This window comes from Actinia tenebrosa, unplaced genomic scaffold, assembly GCF_029948245.1.
Source record: "Actinia tenebrosa isolate PJP-AT-01 unplaced genomic scaffold, QUT_ActTen_1.0 PGA_scaffold16__25_contigs__length_10494907, whole genome shotgun sequence".
NCBI lineage: Eukaryota > Metazoa > Cnidaria > Anthozoa > Actiniaria > Actiniidae > Actinia > Actinia tenebrosa.
Window position 1 is genome coordinate 3,894,820 of NW_028292576.1, and position 15,760 is coordinate 3,910,579.

The 15,760-nt window shown below is 36.9% G+C and overlaps 1 protein-coding gene across 3 annotated transcripts; it reads left to right on the forward strand.

Moving 5' to 3' along the window:
* The first annotated feature begins 400 nt into the window (after nucleotides 1-400).
* On the forward strand, nucleotides 401-11,555 carry LOC116289893 (uncharacterized). Of its 3 annotated transcripts, XM_089031092.1 has the most exons (9): nucleotides 401-597; nucleotides 710-1,056; nucleotides 1,143-1,214; nucleotides 1,418-1,477; nucleotides 1,557-1,667; nucleotides 8,265-8,426; nucleotides 8,982-9,135; nucleotides 9,623-9,658; nucleotides 11,015-11,555. In XM_089031092.1, the coding sequence occupies exons 6-9, from the start codon at nucleotides 8,274-8,276 to the stop codon at nucleotides 11,272-11,274; spliced, it is 603 nt and encodes a 200-aa protein (XP_088887218.1). In that variant the 5' UTR covers nucleotides 401-597; nucleotides 710-1,056; nucleotides 1,143-1,214; nucleotides 1,418-1,477; nucleotides 1,557-1,667; nucleotides 8,265-8,273; the 3' UTR covers nucleotides 11,275-11,555. The 3 variants fall into 3 exon arrangements, with proteins under 3 accessions (XP_088887218.1, XP_088887220.1, XP_088887219.1); XM_089031094.1 differs by lacking the exons at nucleotides 401-597; nucleotides 710-1,056; nucleotides 1,143-1,214; nucleotides 1,418-1,477; nucleotides 1,557-1,667 and adding an exon at nucleotides 4,340-4,417; XM_089031093.1 differs by lacking the exons at nucleotides 401-597; nucleotides 710-1,056; nucleotides 1,143-1,214; nucleotides 1,418-1,477; nucleotides 1,557-1,667 and adding an exon at nucleotides 6,432-6,508.
* Nucleotides 11,556-15,760: the final 4,205 nt, after the last annotated feature.

A 15,760-nucleotide genomic window follows, 5' to 3' on the forward strand; every position in this document is an offset into this window, starting at 1 on the left:
TAAGCTACTAATTACGCATTTACAACTATATGTATAGTAGGGCAATGAGAACATAGCATCATTCGCACTTGACCCGCACAGAAATCACTGTCAAGCTACTCTATAGTTCTTACTATCTTTTGGCAACTATTGCATACCTAAGATCGGCTTGCTGCTCCTACCACTGCAGAATGAGCAGTAAGTATTTCACTTGAAAGGAATATCAGCGATGCCATTCATGCTCGATTCAAGCAAAGATGCCCCGTGTTAAGATAAGTGCAATAAGTTGGTTAGGCTGACTACACAGCTACATAAATATATATATTTTTCCCTATTCTAAGGTTAAACACCAGAACAGTTTCATTCCAAACGAACTGTAAAAAACTGTTACTTTCCTTTTTTCAGAAACGGAAAAAAAGATCGCTTGATGTACAGAGAATTGTTCAGATAGTAAGGAACAATCCTGACTTACGGCCCGCAAAAGGCGACTCGAGAAAACGTAATGGTAAATTCTGGAAGCTAGCTGAGTTCGTCTATGGTCCTGAAAATGTATCAGAAGGGGAAACCCGAGCAGTTTACGACTGTTGGCACCGTCATTTGAGAAACCTTGATATCCAGGTAAGGATAACAACCATTCATTTCAAGAGTAAGGTGATCAAATATTGCTGGAAATTTTTCAAAAAAAAAAAAAAAAAATGATGCCTTATACTCCAAATCGCTTTTTTCCGAGGTTGAGGAATCCCGAAGTGTATCATCTTACCAAAAATGCTTTACAAGCAAGGATACATACCACAAAGCAAACGAGTGCCAAATAACCAAAAATAGAAGTGACAGCAAAATTGTTTCCAGCAAATACTCCTCTAACTTTCTCACCGACGAATACTCTACAATCAGTACTTCTTCCGATTCCGAACGTATATCAGACTCCAATTACGACTGCGATGGCAGTCACAACCTTTTGCCGGACGACAACATTCCGTCTCATTTTGCTGTAAAATCTGTCATGATGGTGTTGTTCACGTTTCAAACTCTGTGGAAGTAAAGGAATCACAAGAAGATTTCAAGCACAACAGAGAAGTAAGTAACAATAATTGAAGGCTCAAGGCTATTATCTATCAATTTTGAGGCTGCATGACTTTCGTTATTTTTGTCCTTTCTAAAAGATCGCTGAGGATGCTACCCCTTTGTTGAAAAAAAAGAAATCGACGCGGCACGTATTGAGGAAAGCTGTTAAGGTAAACTGCATGCAAAACAAATGCAACTATCATAATCTTTTTTCTTTTGTTTTGTCTTGTAACTTTCTTCTTATTCTTTTATATGTTTCTTTCCTTCCTTCCTTTTTTTTCCTTTCTTTCTTTACTGTTGACAATGTATTGTATTCAGTATTTTTAATTTGAGGACATATTTTGAAGTTAACTCCACTTTGGTATTTGATCAGACTCCCAGAAGACTTAAAGATTACATTATTGACAGATTCTTGAGGAGAACAAAACACGAGGTCAGAAACAGAAAGTGAAATACTATTTATGATAACTGGTATCATCGTATTAATATCAGAGTTTCTGTTTCATTAACAGTTGAGAAGTGACGACGGTTGCTGTAGCATTTCATCTACAAGCGCAGGGGAGACTGCGCTAGTATATACTCCAGTGAATGACTCAAGAAAAAGAGAAAGGGATCCAAAAGAGGTAAATATACACAAGTTGTTATGTTCAGTAAATACGTATCCATATATGTCACATATCAATGTACTCTGCAACTCAAACAGAGTCAAACTTCTTTTTACGTTCACTAGACTGGCTTTATTCAATACTTCTGGTCTCTAAACTAGTTGGCTTTCATGCGTTTCGCGGATGCTTTGTTTTTTGTTGTTGTTGTTTTTTGTTTCTTTTTGTCTTCGTTAAACTTGCCTTTTCATCCTTCATGCGTGAAGGTATATTTTACTTCTTCTCGTATACTTCTCGAGATCGTGCAAGGTTAAGCATGCGAATTCTTTGGTGAAATAATTTACATTCGCAGCCTGCATAATTTCTTTGTACTTCTTGTATTTTTTCAAAAGTCTCTAGAGCTATAAAACCCGTGAATCAGTTTGGAAAATGGTAATGGAAGCTCGGTTCTCTTTCACGAGCAAAAGGGCGAACGCCACCAACTGAACAGAGAGTAAATAAACATTAAATTTCACCACACAAGATCATGTTCACTTCAACGTTATTGGCGTTGGACAAGATCAAGTCATTAAAGTGCTACTACGACGAAAATCGCTCAAACTTGGATTCAGCTGAAACTTCCTAAAAATACTCTTTTAAGGTCCAATATTCACTGTATGAAGTGTTTTCTCGATATTCAGGACGAAAGTATGATATTTTTACGATTATTTTTTGGAGTCTGTGACGTCATACACTCAACATCAAACATTGCTACATATATTTCTTTGTATATAAATCCTTAATTTATTTTATTCCTATGAAGCCCAAAGGGTGGCTAATGTGCTTATTTCACATTACTTGTGACTATGATTTATATTTTGGGGTGTTTGGGTATTTCTTTCTCCCTTTACTACTGATATTTTGATCATAAACTACAAAGAAATGTATGGAGCGATGTTCGACGTTGAGTGTATGACGTCACAGACTCCAAAAAATAATCGTAAAAATATCATACTTTCGTCCTGAATATCGAGAAAACACTTCATACAGTGAATATTGGACCTTAAAAGAGTATTTTTAGGAAGTTTCAGCTGAATCCAAGTTTGAGCGATTTTCGTCGTAGTAGCACTTTAAACAAAGACATCATCAGTGTGAGCGACACAAGCTCTTGTTCTATTATAGTGATACTAGTACGATCTCTGATGTACGGAAATACCGCTTTCAACAACATATTTATCACAGTGATAACATTCAACAAATAAAATCCTGCTCCTCTAAAAAAATATTTAAAAAGAATCTTGCTAAAACGTTTCCAGTCCAATATTAGCCAGTGATGATAGAGTGCTTTTAATAAAAGCGTGAAACTCTAATTGCTAAATAGTACAATTTAGTACTATTTTGTTAAAAATTAGTTGAAGCGTGAAGAGCAAATGCGCACGTGCGTCGAATAAAAAATAACACAATACACAAGTGAAATGGTTTGAAAGTTTTTATCAATTCCTGCAAAATCAAGACAAGAGACACATCTAAAGCTAAAATAACCACAAAACGCAAGTGAAATGGTTTTAAAGCCTTTATTCTCTCGCGCTGCTGCAAAATCAAGACACAAGACACAACTAAAGCTAAAATAACCACAAAACGCAAGTGAAATGGTTTTAAAGCCTTTATTCTCTCGCGCTGCTGCAAAATCAAGACACAAGACACAACTAAAGCTAAAATAACCACAAAACGCAAGTGAAATGGTTTTAAAGCCTTTATTCTCTCGCGCTGCTGCAAAATCAAGACAAAAGACACACCTAAAGCTAAAATAAACACAATACGCAAGTGAAATGGTTTTAAAGCCTTTATTCTCTCACACTGCTGCAAAATCAAGACAAAAGACACACCTAAAGCTAAAATAACCACAATACGCAAATGAAATGGTTTTAAAGCCTTTATTCCTTTTCGAGCTGCTGCAAAATCAAGACAAGAGACACACCTAAAGCTAAAATAACCACAATACGCAAGTGAAATGGTTTTAAAGCCTTTATTCTCTCGCGCTGCTGCAAAATCAAGACACGAGACACATCTAAAGCTAAAATAACCGCAAGTGAAATGGTTTGGCACACTAGAAGAATAAGTGCTACTTACTCTATTACAGCTCGCTCACCTTACAAATACTCTGGCTGGCTGTAAACGTCAATAAATGTACACGGCATTCAGTATCACAAAAGTAATCATACCTAGTGGTTTCGTTGCTTTTTGTACACAAGCGTTTCTAAAACGCGCTTGACTGCGCTCGACTTGATTATTCGCACAATCGCGGTTCATTGATTGCACGTGCACACTAAATTTACTAATTACTAATTTGTACAAAATAGTACAATTTAGTATTACTAAAGTTTCACGCTTTTACTAAATGCACTCTATTATTTCTTTTGTTATTTTCACCTAATTATTATGCCTTTCTTCTTTTTTGTCATTATAAATGTATTATTAGCATGTGTAAAAATAGACCCAAGTTATTTATCTTTTTAATGTAATACTTGTGAATAAGCTACCTGACTTGATTAGTTGTTTGATTACTTAAGGTAACCTAACACCTTCTTCTTTTTTTCTATTATTATCTGTAAAATGCAATAAGCATATCTGGATGTGGTGTAAATAAATAACATTCATTCATTCAGAAAAATAAGCTTAAACAGGAAGTTTAATTTCATTTTCACCTCGTATCTGTCTTCTCCTTGACGCAAACTTGCATTTTCGTCCTTTTTCTGTGCTTACTGAAGCTTAAAACGTTTCAGCGACGTCAGGTGAGTTACATTAAATCAATTGAGTTCAGATTCCTTTTGAGTTCGCGGATCGACCTGTTTCGAAAATGCGTAACACCTTTCTGTAGGTCTACGGCGAACAGTGTGTGCCTTTTATATGCGAAAAGGCATATTATAGCTTCTTCTCGTGTACTCTATCTTTCTTTGTTCAACAATCATATGACAAAGCGTTGCAGATCGCGAGCTTAACGGCGTTAAGTGAAAAATCTTTTGAATTGAGGGCGTCAAAAAAATAAGAAAAAATCTCGGAAAAATTCTAAAAGCCTTTGCACTGGGCTAAGTGGTGTAGTGAGCGTTTGGTTATTGATTTTCGGGTGTTTTAGTTGAACCGTAGAGAAGTTATTAAACTTGGAATTAGGCGAGCGTGTCTGAAGTGGACTTCGCGTGAGTTGAAGTGTCGGATGTCATTTGTGGAACGAACCAAGTTCGGAGTCTTTTTTCGAGTATTTTCGACATGTTTATAGCCTGCAAATATCTTGCACTGGGGTCTTTTTTCGCTGTAGCGTGTAGTGAAGGAAAAACAAGTGAAAATGGAACATCCGGCGAAGAGTTATTCAAGTTTGAATTCGGCGTTAAGTGAAAAACCTTTTGAATTGAGGGCATCAAAAACATAAGAAAAAATCTCAAAAAAAATCTAAAAGCCTTTGCACTGGGCTAAGTGGTGTAGTGATAGTCCGTTGCATGATTTTCTAGGAATTCGGTTGAATCGTACAGAAGTTATTAAAATTTAAATAGTTGTTATTCGAGTGAGATGCTAAAATTTTTCAAAGTGTCGCGGGCTGCTATAGTGCGGAGCCAAAACCATTAAAAATTATGCTATTAGATTTGTTTAGAAAGAAAGCATGTTGGATTCCTCACCGAAATGGAGTATTTTAAAATCAATATATAAATCAGGAGAATTTTGGTAGCACTTATTAATATCTAACTTGACCTCTGCGAATGTCCGGCTGAATGTCCGGCTAACTTCAGCGTCATTGATAACTGTTGATAGACTTGAGATCTTCTACGAGTTACGAGTTCACCTCCTCTGAGCATCCTCAACTTGCTGTAGTTTGTGTCAAAAGCTTTACTTGTTGGATATAAAACATTTCCCCATGATTCTCAGGGATTACATCTTTCTAGGTTTTTGGTGACTAACTTTATTGAAATGAGTATATACATATAGTGCCCCGGACGTGTTGACCAGGATGAATACATTGAACATTGAACATTCTCAATGTAACGTGAGTAATAATACCATTCAGTTTGACAAATGCAGGTTAATTTTGAGCGAATGAACAAAAAAGCAATATAACTAATGTATATATAATTTATTTTGACTTATTATTTATAATGACTCATTATTTATATTGGTAGGCCCGTAAAAATGCTAAAACTCGTCGAAATTCACCTTTTCGGCGTTAGCCGTCACGGAGTATAAATTGTTTTAGATTGTGTTACTGTCACCAAAAAGTTCGGACATTGTTCTTGAATTTCCGTACAAATGTACTAACTCTAAATGAACTATTTACTTGGTTTGTTTAGTTTATAATAGTTCTCTAATTACGAATAAAAGATATCCTTTTTCTAGCTTGATTGAAGCTTTTCTTACTGCTGTTAAGAGAGCTAACTAAAGAAATCTGTACCTACATTTTCTCTTTAAAGTCAGTGAATTTGTATGGGAATCTGAGAACGATGTCCAAACTTGTTATGACCGTAACACAACCCAAACTAGCGCCGAAAAGGTGAATTGCACGTGGTCTGCAATGGAAAACATTACACCACAACTAATAAGGTCCATTTGCTCGTCGCGATCGATCTACCCAGTTTATATAGGTGAACAAACTTAAGGCTTTATTCGATTTTCAAATAATCCAAAAAGCAGTCAATCATTCCTTTCGGAGATGTCTTCATAAAAGTTAATTCTCGACACCTTAATGAAAATTGTATTTATTCATTTTACTCATTTCAATCAGTCGTTATGGTAACTTGTTATCATATTTAAAACCCGAAAGTGTGTTTGGTTTGAACACTAGACCTGAAGAGCCGAAGTGAAGACGGTTGAGGAGAATACTTAAGACGAATTGAATCCAGGCAAGTATAACAGCTTGATATTTTCCGCTGATGTGAATAGAGTTTGTTAGGTCTCTCGCTTGACTCAACGAATTTTCTCTGGGTTGTCCAGTTTTCGCCTCTCCGCATATTTCTTCAATAAAAACGTTTTCGGACTGAAGCACTAAGAACAGGATATTTAGGTCGACAAACTCGAAGTTCTAATCGGCGTCGTTATTGGATTTCTCCAAGGTTCATCACTAGGGCCGCGGTAGTTTACGAACATTCTAGAAAATAGATTCGGACCGCATGCCTTTCCCTTCAGAATCACTCATTTGGTAATCTTTAATGCTATCCATCATATTTCTTTCTTCCTTCCTTCCTTCCTTCCTTCCTTCCTTCCTTCCTTCCTTCCTTCCTTCCTTTCTTTCTTTCTTTCTTTCTTTTTTTCTTTCTTTCTTTCTTTCTTTCTTTCTTTTATTAGTACTTTTGTTCTTTCGTTCTTTTTTCTTGTATTTTTACGTAGCTTTTTTCTCATTTTTAGCTTTTATTCTCTTAGATGTCCTTTTTTGCATAATTTGCATCTTTTGTTCACTGCAGCCGTTCTATAACGCATCACAAGAGCGAAATTGTAAGCTTTCTGTGAGTAACAACACAGCAAGGTTCAGAGAATTCGACGAAAGAAAGAAAAATAAAAAGATTCTTATTCAAAGAAAGAAAAAAATATTTTCGTCTATTAACTGAGATATTTTTTAAAATGTTATAATTATGATTATAAATTTTGAATCTAATAAGCTTAATTAAGAGCCAATTTTGAACGCAGTAGCTCAATTGGTCAAAATATATTAAAAACTAATTTAAAAAAAAAATGACTAGCGATAAACTATTATAAAATTAATGGAAGATGCCGATTTGAAAGACGTGCTTTGAAGGTGCTTAATTCCTTAAGTCAATATGATTTTGAATATATATTAGTTTAGTTTCATATTAGATAAAAACTTTTTTTTTTTTTTTTTTTTTTTTTTTTTTCAAATTAAAGGAAGTATTTATATTTTTTGACTGATATGGGTAGGAAGAAATACTGACAGTTCTAGTTAAAAAAAGATCGAAAACCAAACTTCCGAACGTGTAAAGAAAAATTCTCATTAGAAATCAAGATGACAAAAATCTTTCCAAATGAACAATTATTTTGACAACTCTGTGAAAACTTTCAATTTTTTGAACAAAACCCTTGATTTTAAAGAAATTAGAGAAAATACTACAAATGGCAATTAGTTTCTGAAGGTGATAAGTGTTATTTGATAATATCTATTTCGCGACTTTTCAAATTATTATGTTTGTTCAACTTATTTTTCTAAAACAATTACCGTGGGAATTTAGTTTACATTGTGCAGTTGTATACAAAATTATTCCATTGGAACAAACCTGAAAGAAAATGACAATTATATGGATACTACTCAAACAAAGAATCTTATTCTCAAGAGAATGAAACATGTTATGAAATGGGAAAATAGACGCAAAAGAGCTTAATAGAGCTAATTTGTCTCGGTGAAATGTTTTCCCATTTCAGATTAACGGTAATTATCGGCCCTTGAGAATAAGATTCTTTGTTTGAGTTGTATCCATATTCGTATGTCTTCTCATGTGCAATCATTAAACAAAGAAATGATACTCTAGGGAATGACACGTGGTTTGAAATGGAAAAGCATTAAACCAAGATCGATTAGGTCTATTGCTCAATTCAAATTTCTCTCACGATTCCAAGTCGATATTCATCTGAATCTTATGCTGTTCCTAGATATTCATCATGCGTTTCTCAGTTATCTTATTTCTGTCCGTGGTTGTTCCCTGGTGCTTCGTGAAGGCCAAAAAAGTTCCACTTCCACAAGAATGTCTGCAGGAATACAAGAAAGTAGTTGCTAGATATGGCAGCGAAGAAGGGCATTGTCTCCGACTTCAGGTACGACGAAATTCTCAAGCAAATGATTTTGATAAATACTGCGTTCGACGGCACGTTTAATGTTGGAACTTAAGATTTCCAAAATCTACGAGGTGATGTCAACCGCGAATTGTAAAAAAGTTATCTTTGGGGTTGTGTTTATTGAGGATTTTATTCAAAACCTTGTAGGTAAAGTCAACTCCATCCACAGGGAAGACAGACTTCCAAGGCACAAATTTTGTAGATTTAGCAAATCTTAAAGTCCCCTTTGCAAGTTAAGGATAAATTCATTTTGAGAGGAAACTATCCATTAAGTATCACAAGAATTAAAAACCAACCACGTCCTATTTCTATTGTTTGATGTCGGGTTTGAATGTCGATGGAAAACCTGTCCCAAATTTTGAATTCAGCATATTAATACTAACTGGGGAGAGCATCAAACATCAAACATTAAAAATAGAATAGGGCTTGGTTGTTTTTTAAACCAGTTAAAACGCACGTACTCAAGACCGAAGGCCGAATTTCAATTCAAACCCTCGCCCTAGCGTTTTAACTTTTATTTTTTTATTTTTTCAGCTGATTGTCAACTGTTTTTCTAAACGAAGACACGAGACTGGGGAGGTTGTCGACCACATGCGATATCTGTTCGCCCAGGAATCCTTGTTTGTCAACAAGCTCGGGATATGCAACATTGATTTGGACGACTTGAAGGAGATCACTGACAAAACGGGTATGTAAAAAAAAAACATAGATTAAGATATTTAAACAAAGCTAGCGCTAGGGATCGGACAGTTCCCATCGAAATTCAAAGCCGACATCAAAAAGAAATAAGGCTTGGTTAGTTTTTTAAATATGTGTTTTTCAGATAGTAATGATAAAAAGGTAAACTATACACCGTGAAAAGATGAAAAAACTTACTGTTCAGTTTTCAGATATTCGTAAATACTAAACAGTGTTCACTTCATCCTATATTTAACCTTTCTTTTCAACACACCCATATTCTTCGTTTACACGTTTCGTCATCGCGGCCATGTTGGTGCTATTTAACAAAAGATTTCTCATTAGCACCCATTGTTAACGGTACCACAATGGCCGCCATATTTTTGTCTTTTAACTCTCTTGGGAATGCTTGCAACCCATCAATATATAACCCAATCTGTCTGTCCTATCGCCCTTGCGTCCACGCTAACAACATCTTTATTTGTTTTACCTTCAAGAGGTGGCTCAGAAGCATCGCTATCTGGACTCTGTAGGTAAGACTAAAATATTCACTCATTAAAACAGAAACGATATTAGACCAACACAATGTTTTAACCAATTCAAATCTACTGGGAATACATTTGTTTGTCTATTATATTTACTTCTAGTCTCTTTTGCAGCCGTTCTTGTAAGGCCCCGTCCACACGTATCCAGAAATTTTTGTATCTGCAAATTTGTTTTTTGCGGATACGGGTTGCGTCCACACGTGTCCGGAAATTTTTGAAAACGGTCTCCAGAGGGGAAATTTTCGAATACGCTCCGAATACGGATGCGGGTGGACGGTCGTATGCGCAAATTTTCGAATACGCTGACGTAAACACGATTTTGCGTATGCTCAATAAGAAAAACTATCCGTCAAAGGGACTAGGCACTAGCGTGCATTAGGGCGGATCATGAAATTTCCGGATACGTGTGGACAGTGAAAACGATTCGAAAACGATTCGAATACGCTGCGTGTGGACACGAACATTTTCGTATCCGCAAAAAAAATATTTCCGGGCCTTAGGGTCGTCACGCAACGTTTCCCTCCCCACAAACGTCTGCTTACTTGAGCCGAACATTCCTTTCCCAAAATTCACCAATCAGTATGAACCTAATAGAAACGAGAAGGTTCATGCTGATTGGTCGATATTTCGCGATTTTGTGGGGAGGAAAACGTTTGCATGACGACCCTAAGAACGGCTCTAAAGGAGACTAATTTAATTCTAAAAGTCATTAATAATTCATGAGGAAAACTACCAATCAAGAACGCTGAAATGATCATGTGATGTCATCTGTGTATCCCAATACAGATCAACAATCTAAAAGTTGGGGGTAGCATTGAATATTTCCCAGGGGAGTGCGGGGCTGACGTAATATTCACGTACTGATTGCAGTACACTGATTGGCTGATTCAAATATTTAACATTCATGAGTTCTGTAACAGATATTCATGAGTTGATATAGAACTCATGAATATCATTTACACAACTTATATGGATATCAGTTACTATATTAACAATATTACTATATAAACAATATTATCTACGAAACTTAGATTTTGGCTTCCGAATTCGACTCATCGAGACTCGTTTGCCAACGCACAATCAAGAAGATTTCGATGTTTTTTACGAACTTTTTATAAATACACGGAAATACAGTTTACACGAGGGAGCCAATTCGCAGCCTCGCGTTTGCAAACCCGATACAGCACGGCCACTCATTCATCATATCCATATTATTGCTTAATTGACATGTAAATATATTGGACAAAGAAAAGTCCAAGTAAGAACTGCGGAATTGCCGTATCGTTTCCCACTTAAAATAAATAGTTGATAAATCAAATTCATTTATGTTTGATATACGCACAGATGATGACAAGTGGGATGAATGCGCTGGTAAAGTACACAAAGTGTGCATCAAGCAATATCTCTCCCTGTTGGCCCAAGAACGCAAGGTTTGCAATGATGCCCAAGCATGGATTGCTTGCTACCCTGAGGAAGCTCAAAAGCAAGGTTGTGATGCAGAAATCCTTCAACATTTTGCCAGCATGCTTAAAATAGTTGGAGAAAGTGTTGTTAGGAGTATCAGAAGATACATGGGGGTCGAATGCTCAAAAATCGAGCTCTAGTTATGTGTATCATAAAGCTTGTTTGTAACGGTGGGTTCAAAGGAACTTTAGATAGCAGATCCAAGTTCTCAATCCAATGCATTTGAAACGCTTTGTTTATTCTACATTTTCCATACATTGGTTTAAATAATGGTCAAATATAAAGCATTCAGTCGTTGTAAAACCCTTTGAAACTAACTCGCAGCCTGGACTGAATGCTTTGTGTGCGGCTAGAGTTAACTAATGTATGGAAAGTGGAAAATGACTCGTTGTAGTTGATTAAATATTCGCTTTACTTAAAAGTTTTCACAGATGTTTTAGTCGTAGCATTAATGCGTAGTGGTAATTGCGCATCATTTTGTTTTGTTTTTCGTGCTTTTTGACTTGGTTGTAGCCCATTCTCTTGTGAATTACGATGCCTCATAAGGGACATGCAGCAAGCTAGATGATTTGCTGCAAATAAGAAACGCGTCGCTGCATGTTAGACGAGTTGTAATCTATACTCAGTGGCCCTCCTTCCACTCGTATGGGCTAAGGAATGGGCAATATGACTCTGCGCTTGAGGAAAGCATACTACACCCATAGACAAAAGCACAAAGCTTAAAAACCATAACCTCACTCCAACCCTTAAACTCCATCCCTTAAACTCCATTCCTTAGACTCCCTCCCTTAAAACTCCCTCCCTTAAACTCCTAACCCCGCCCGTAAACCTCCCTTCCCTTAACGCCCGCCTTAAACTCCCTCCCTTAAACTCCCTCCCTGTACAATCCCTCCCTGAAACTCCCTCCCTGAAAATCCCTCCCTTAAAAACTCCATCCCTTAAACTTCCCTCCCTTAAACTCCCTCCCTTAAACTCCCTCCCTTAAACTCCCTCCCTTAAACTCCCTCCCTTAAACTCCCTCCCTTAAACTCCATCCCTTAAACTCCATCCCTTAAACTCCATCCCTTAAACTCCCTCCCTTAAACTCCCTCCCTTAAACTCCATCCCTTAAACTCCATCCCTTAAACTCCATCCCTTAAACTCCATCCCTTAAACTTAAGGGAAAAACAAAGAGGGAGAGACCCAAGGGTTGACAGACTTGTGCGCCGAGTGTGAATCCAAGCGGAAAGCGAAAAGGACGTTACTTACTAATCCCGATATTTCTTATGAACCGAAAACCGAAACTCAACAAAAAAACCTGACAGAACAAAAGGCTTTCAATGCCGTCAAACAGCATAATACGAATGCCACAACCGGACAACAAAAATCACATGCACAAAGACTAAAGCCATCTATGAAGCCATGCCCAGCATGATACCTGCACGTGAAATAGCAACAGAACGCACAGCACAACTGCATGCGTACAACAAAAGTCATAAAGAAAGAAAACCACGCATGTCACGACAAACCAAAAACGGACCCTGAAAAGATTATAACGAAGCCGTCATAACAAACGCATAGCAAAATAGTGCATGTGTAAAACACAAGACTCATGAATAACGCAAAACCCAACATATCATGACAAACAACAACTGGCCATGAAAAGATTTTTTAACGAAGCCAGCCTAACAAAGTGCACGTGAAATCACACCAAACGCATAACGAAGCACTGTATGCGTAAGGCCCCGTCCACACGTATCCGGAAATTAATTTGTATCCGCAAATATTTTTTTACGGATACGGGTTGCGTCCACACGTGTCCGCAAATTTTTGTGTCCGTATCTGCAAATTTAACGAAAACGGATACGTGTGGACGGTGAAAACGATTCGAATACGCTGCGTGTGAACGCAAACATTTTCGTATCCGCAAAAAATAATTTGCGGATACAAAAATTTCCGGATACGTGTGGACGGGGCCTAAAACACAAATGTCATTAATAAAGCTAAGTCCACCCAAACATATCATGACATACAAAAGCTGGCCAAGAAAATATTTTAACGAAGCTAGAAATTAAGCAGAAAGATGGCCAAGGAACCGAAAGAGGGCGTGAGACAAAAGTATGAACAAAGTTAAACCACGGAGTGCACAATACAACAAAATCAAAAAGCATACATTCACAAAAAGCCATGAATAATGCTGAGCCAAATAGTTCATGACTAAACAAAACTGGCAAATATTTTTAACGGCCAGAAGTGACGGAGTGCACAGTGGCAACCAAAATATAGCATAAAATATAGCATAAGGTTATGGCCAACAACCGACTTTCAAACATTACTATTGTAGAACTACAAAACCCCATACAAAATAACGGGGTTCTTATATAGCGCATTTTACATGGTCTCAATGCGCTTCACAATCATCACCAGTGGAGGACTTTACGGGCTGCGTATTTAGGCGCTAGTAGCAGCCGTGCAGCTTACAATCATGAGTGATTTGTTAGTAAGTTAGTATTAATGCCTCCAGATTGGGATAGGCTGTTGAACCGGGAGACAATCCCCTACTCTTATACGAATAATTCAACAGGTTCTTTTATGTCCCCCATTTTACTGTAGGTTAGGAAGGGTTGGGAGACAGGGCCTATGGTTTTAAGTCCTTGTCCGAGAAGACTTGAAGGACTAACCATTTGCAGATTTTCATTACAAAGGCAGCACCTTCTCCTCAGTTATTTTAAGACCTTGAGTGTTGGTGCGGCCGAGGCTTGAACCACGACCTCCCGCACAACAGACCGACGCTCTTACCAACTGATCTAACCGGGTGGCGGTTAAACGTACAAACCAAGGGAAATTTTCTGTCACCGTAAGGACAGTTGAGCTAAAACTTGATAAAACAGCTAATCCTGCCACGAACATTAGCGAAACTCGGCAAGTATCGAAAAAAACCGACAAATTAAGTAAAAGAATATTGGCACAAGTTCTCCTTGTATTGGTGGCGGGGGGATATTGGTTTGTGTTTTCCTGGTTTTCCTGGCCAACAATTTGATTCATTGGGACATCCTTCTGGATTGTGCTCAGCCATTAAAATCAAGCTACTATACCGAAGAGGAACGTACGTCGCAACTGGGTATAGGTTTTGAGTGTTAACCCAAAACGAAAATTGCATAAATTGGGATCAAAACTCATACGAAAGTCTAGTTTTTGGCGCTTTTTGCCATTATTGCTCATTATTGAAAAACATTTCCTCTTAATATAAAAACCCTCTTTGGGAATTTGACAACTGGCTGTTAAAGAGTGATTTTCTCAAACTTATGAAACAAAGTGTCCTAATTAGACTTAAAATAGTCAGATAAACACAGTAGAAAACAAAAGAGCTAGAGTGAAGTAGTGCTATATATGCTAAAGTGTATTTCACGGGTTTATGAAAACCACTGTAATAAAAAATATATTACTGCAAAAACCCTCTTTGGGACTTTGACAACTGGCTGCTAAATAGAGGTTGGTTGCTTAATGGAGGTATAAATGAGTGCAAAATCTCTCTTTGGGACTTTGACAACTGGCTGCTAAATAGAGGTATAAATGAGTGCAAAAACCCTCTTTGGGACTTTGACAACTGGCTGCTAAATAGAGGTTGATCGCTTAATAGAAAAAAACCCTCTTTGGGAATTTGACAACTGGCTGCTAAATAGAGGTTGATCGCTTAATAGAAGAAAACCCTCTTTGGGAATTTGACAACTGGCTGCTAAATAGAGGTTGATCGCTAAGATAAAAGAGAGAACTTATTGTAAAAATCCTCTTTGAGACTTAAAAAATAAAGGTCGATCACTTAAAGGGCCACTTGGACGAAAATCGTTCCAAAATTAAAACTCTTTCATTCGAGCTGGAACTTTGCTGAAATAATCTTGAACACATTAAGAACCTCTCACTGAAATATCTTTCTAATATTCGAAAGGGAAGGGCCAAAATTTTACGATTTATTTTCGTCCGCCATTAATTTTTCGACTCACGGCCAACGAGTCATTATGTACAGCAGTTTTACGCTGTGACGTCATTTACTCAACACCGTCATGTTAGCGTCGTTTTGACTATACATTTCTTGTTAGATTACCTGAAGTTTATTTGATGTTTTAAACGCGTTATCGTGAAAAGAATATCTCTAAACAGACTTTTTTTAAATCTTTGATACCTCTTCAAATATGATGGAAACTCCTTTGGACGCTCGCTTTGTCAATCCTGAAGAGTTAGAACCATAAGTTATAATGTATGAAGATGAAGCCGAACTAGAAGAAGAAGCAATGCTTGGGAAGAGGTTTTCATAAAAATTCCTTACGTTCATTTCATTATTTGTATTTGCTACGTACTGTCCATGATATAAAGATCTTAAATTTGAAGTTTCAATGTAATCTAATAGTGATTGATGTTATGAAAACAACCGATTGCCTTTTGAATTCTGCGTTGTGATATAAAGATTTGTGACAATGTACTTAGATCTATGTGCCGAATAATTTAGAATGTGAGCTCGTAATTCTCCTAGCTGAATTACTACAGAACGGTTATTATTTGCTTCAAAATGTTTATTATGCATTGAATAGGTACAAACATACGATTATCTAATATCATCTTTGTAATAGAACATGTCAAAGGTTTCTTATT

What these genes read in the sequence shown, in the direction of transcription:
- LOC116289893 (XM_089031092.1), top strand. Translation starts at nt 8,274, where the DNA reads ATGCGTTTCTCAGTTATCTTATTTCTGTCCGTGGTTGTTCCCTGGTGC. An exon ending in GGCATTGTCTCCGACTTCAG is followed by an intron (nt 8,427 to 8,981) that starts GTACGACGAAAT and finishes TTATTTTTTCAG; the next exon opens with CTGATTGTCAACTGTTTTTC. An exon ending in GGAGATCACTGACAAAACGG is followed by an intron (nt 9,136 to 9,622) that starts GTATGTAAAAAA and finishes TTTACCTTCAAG; the next exon opens with AGGTGGCTCAGAAGCATCGC.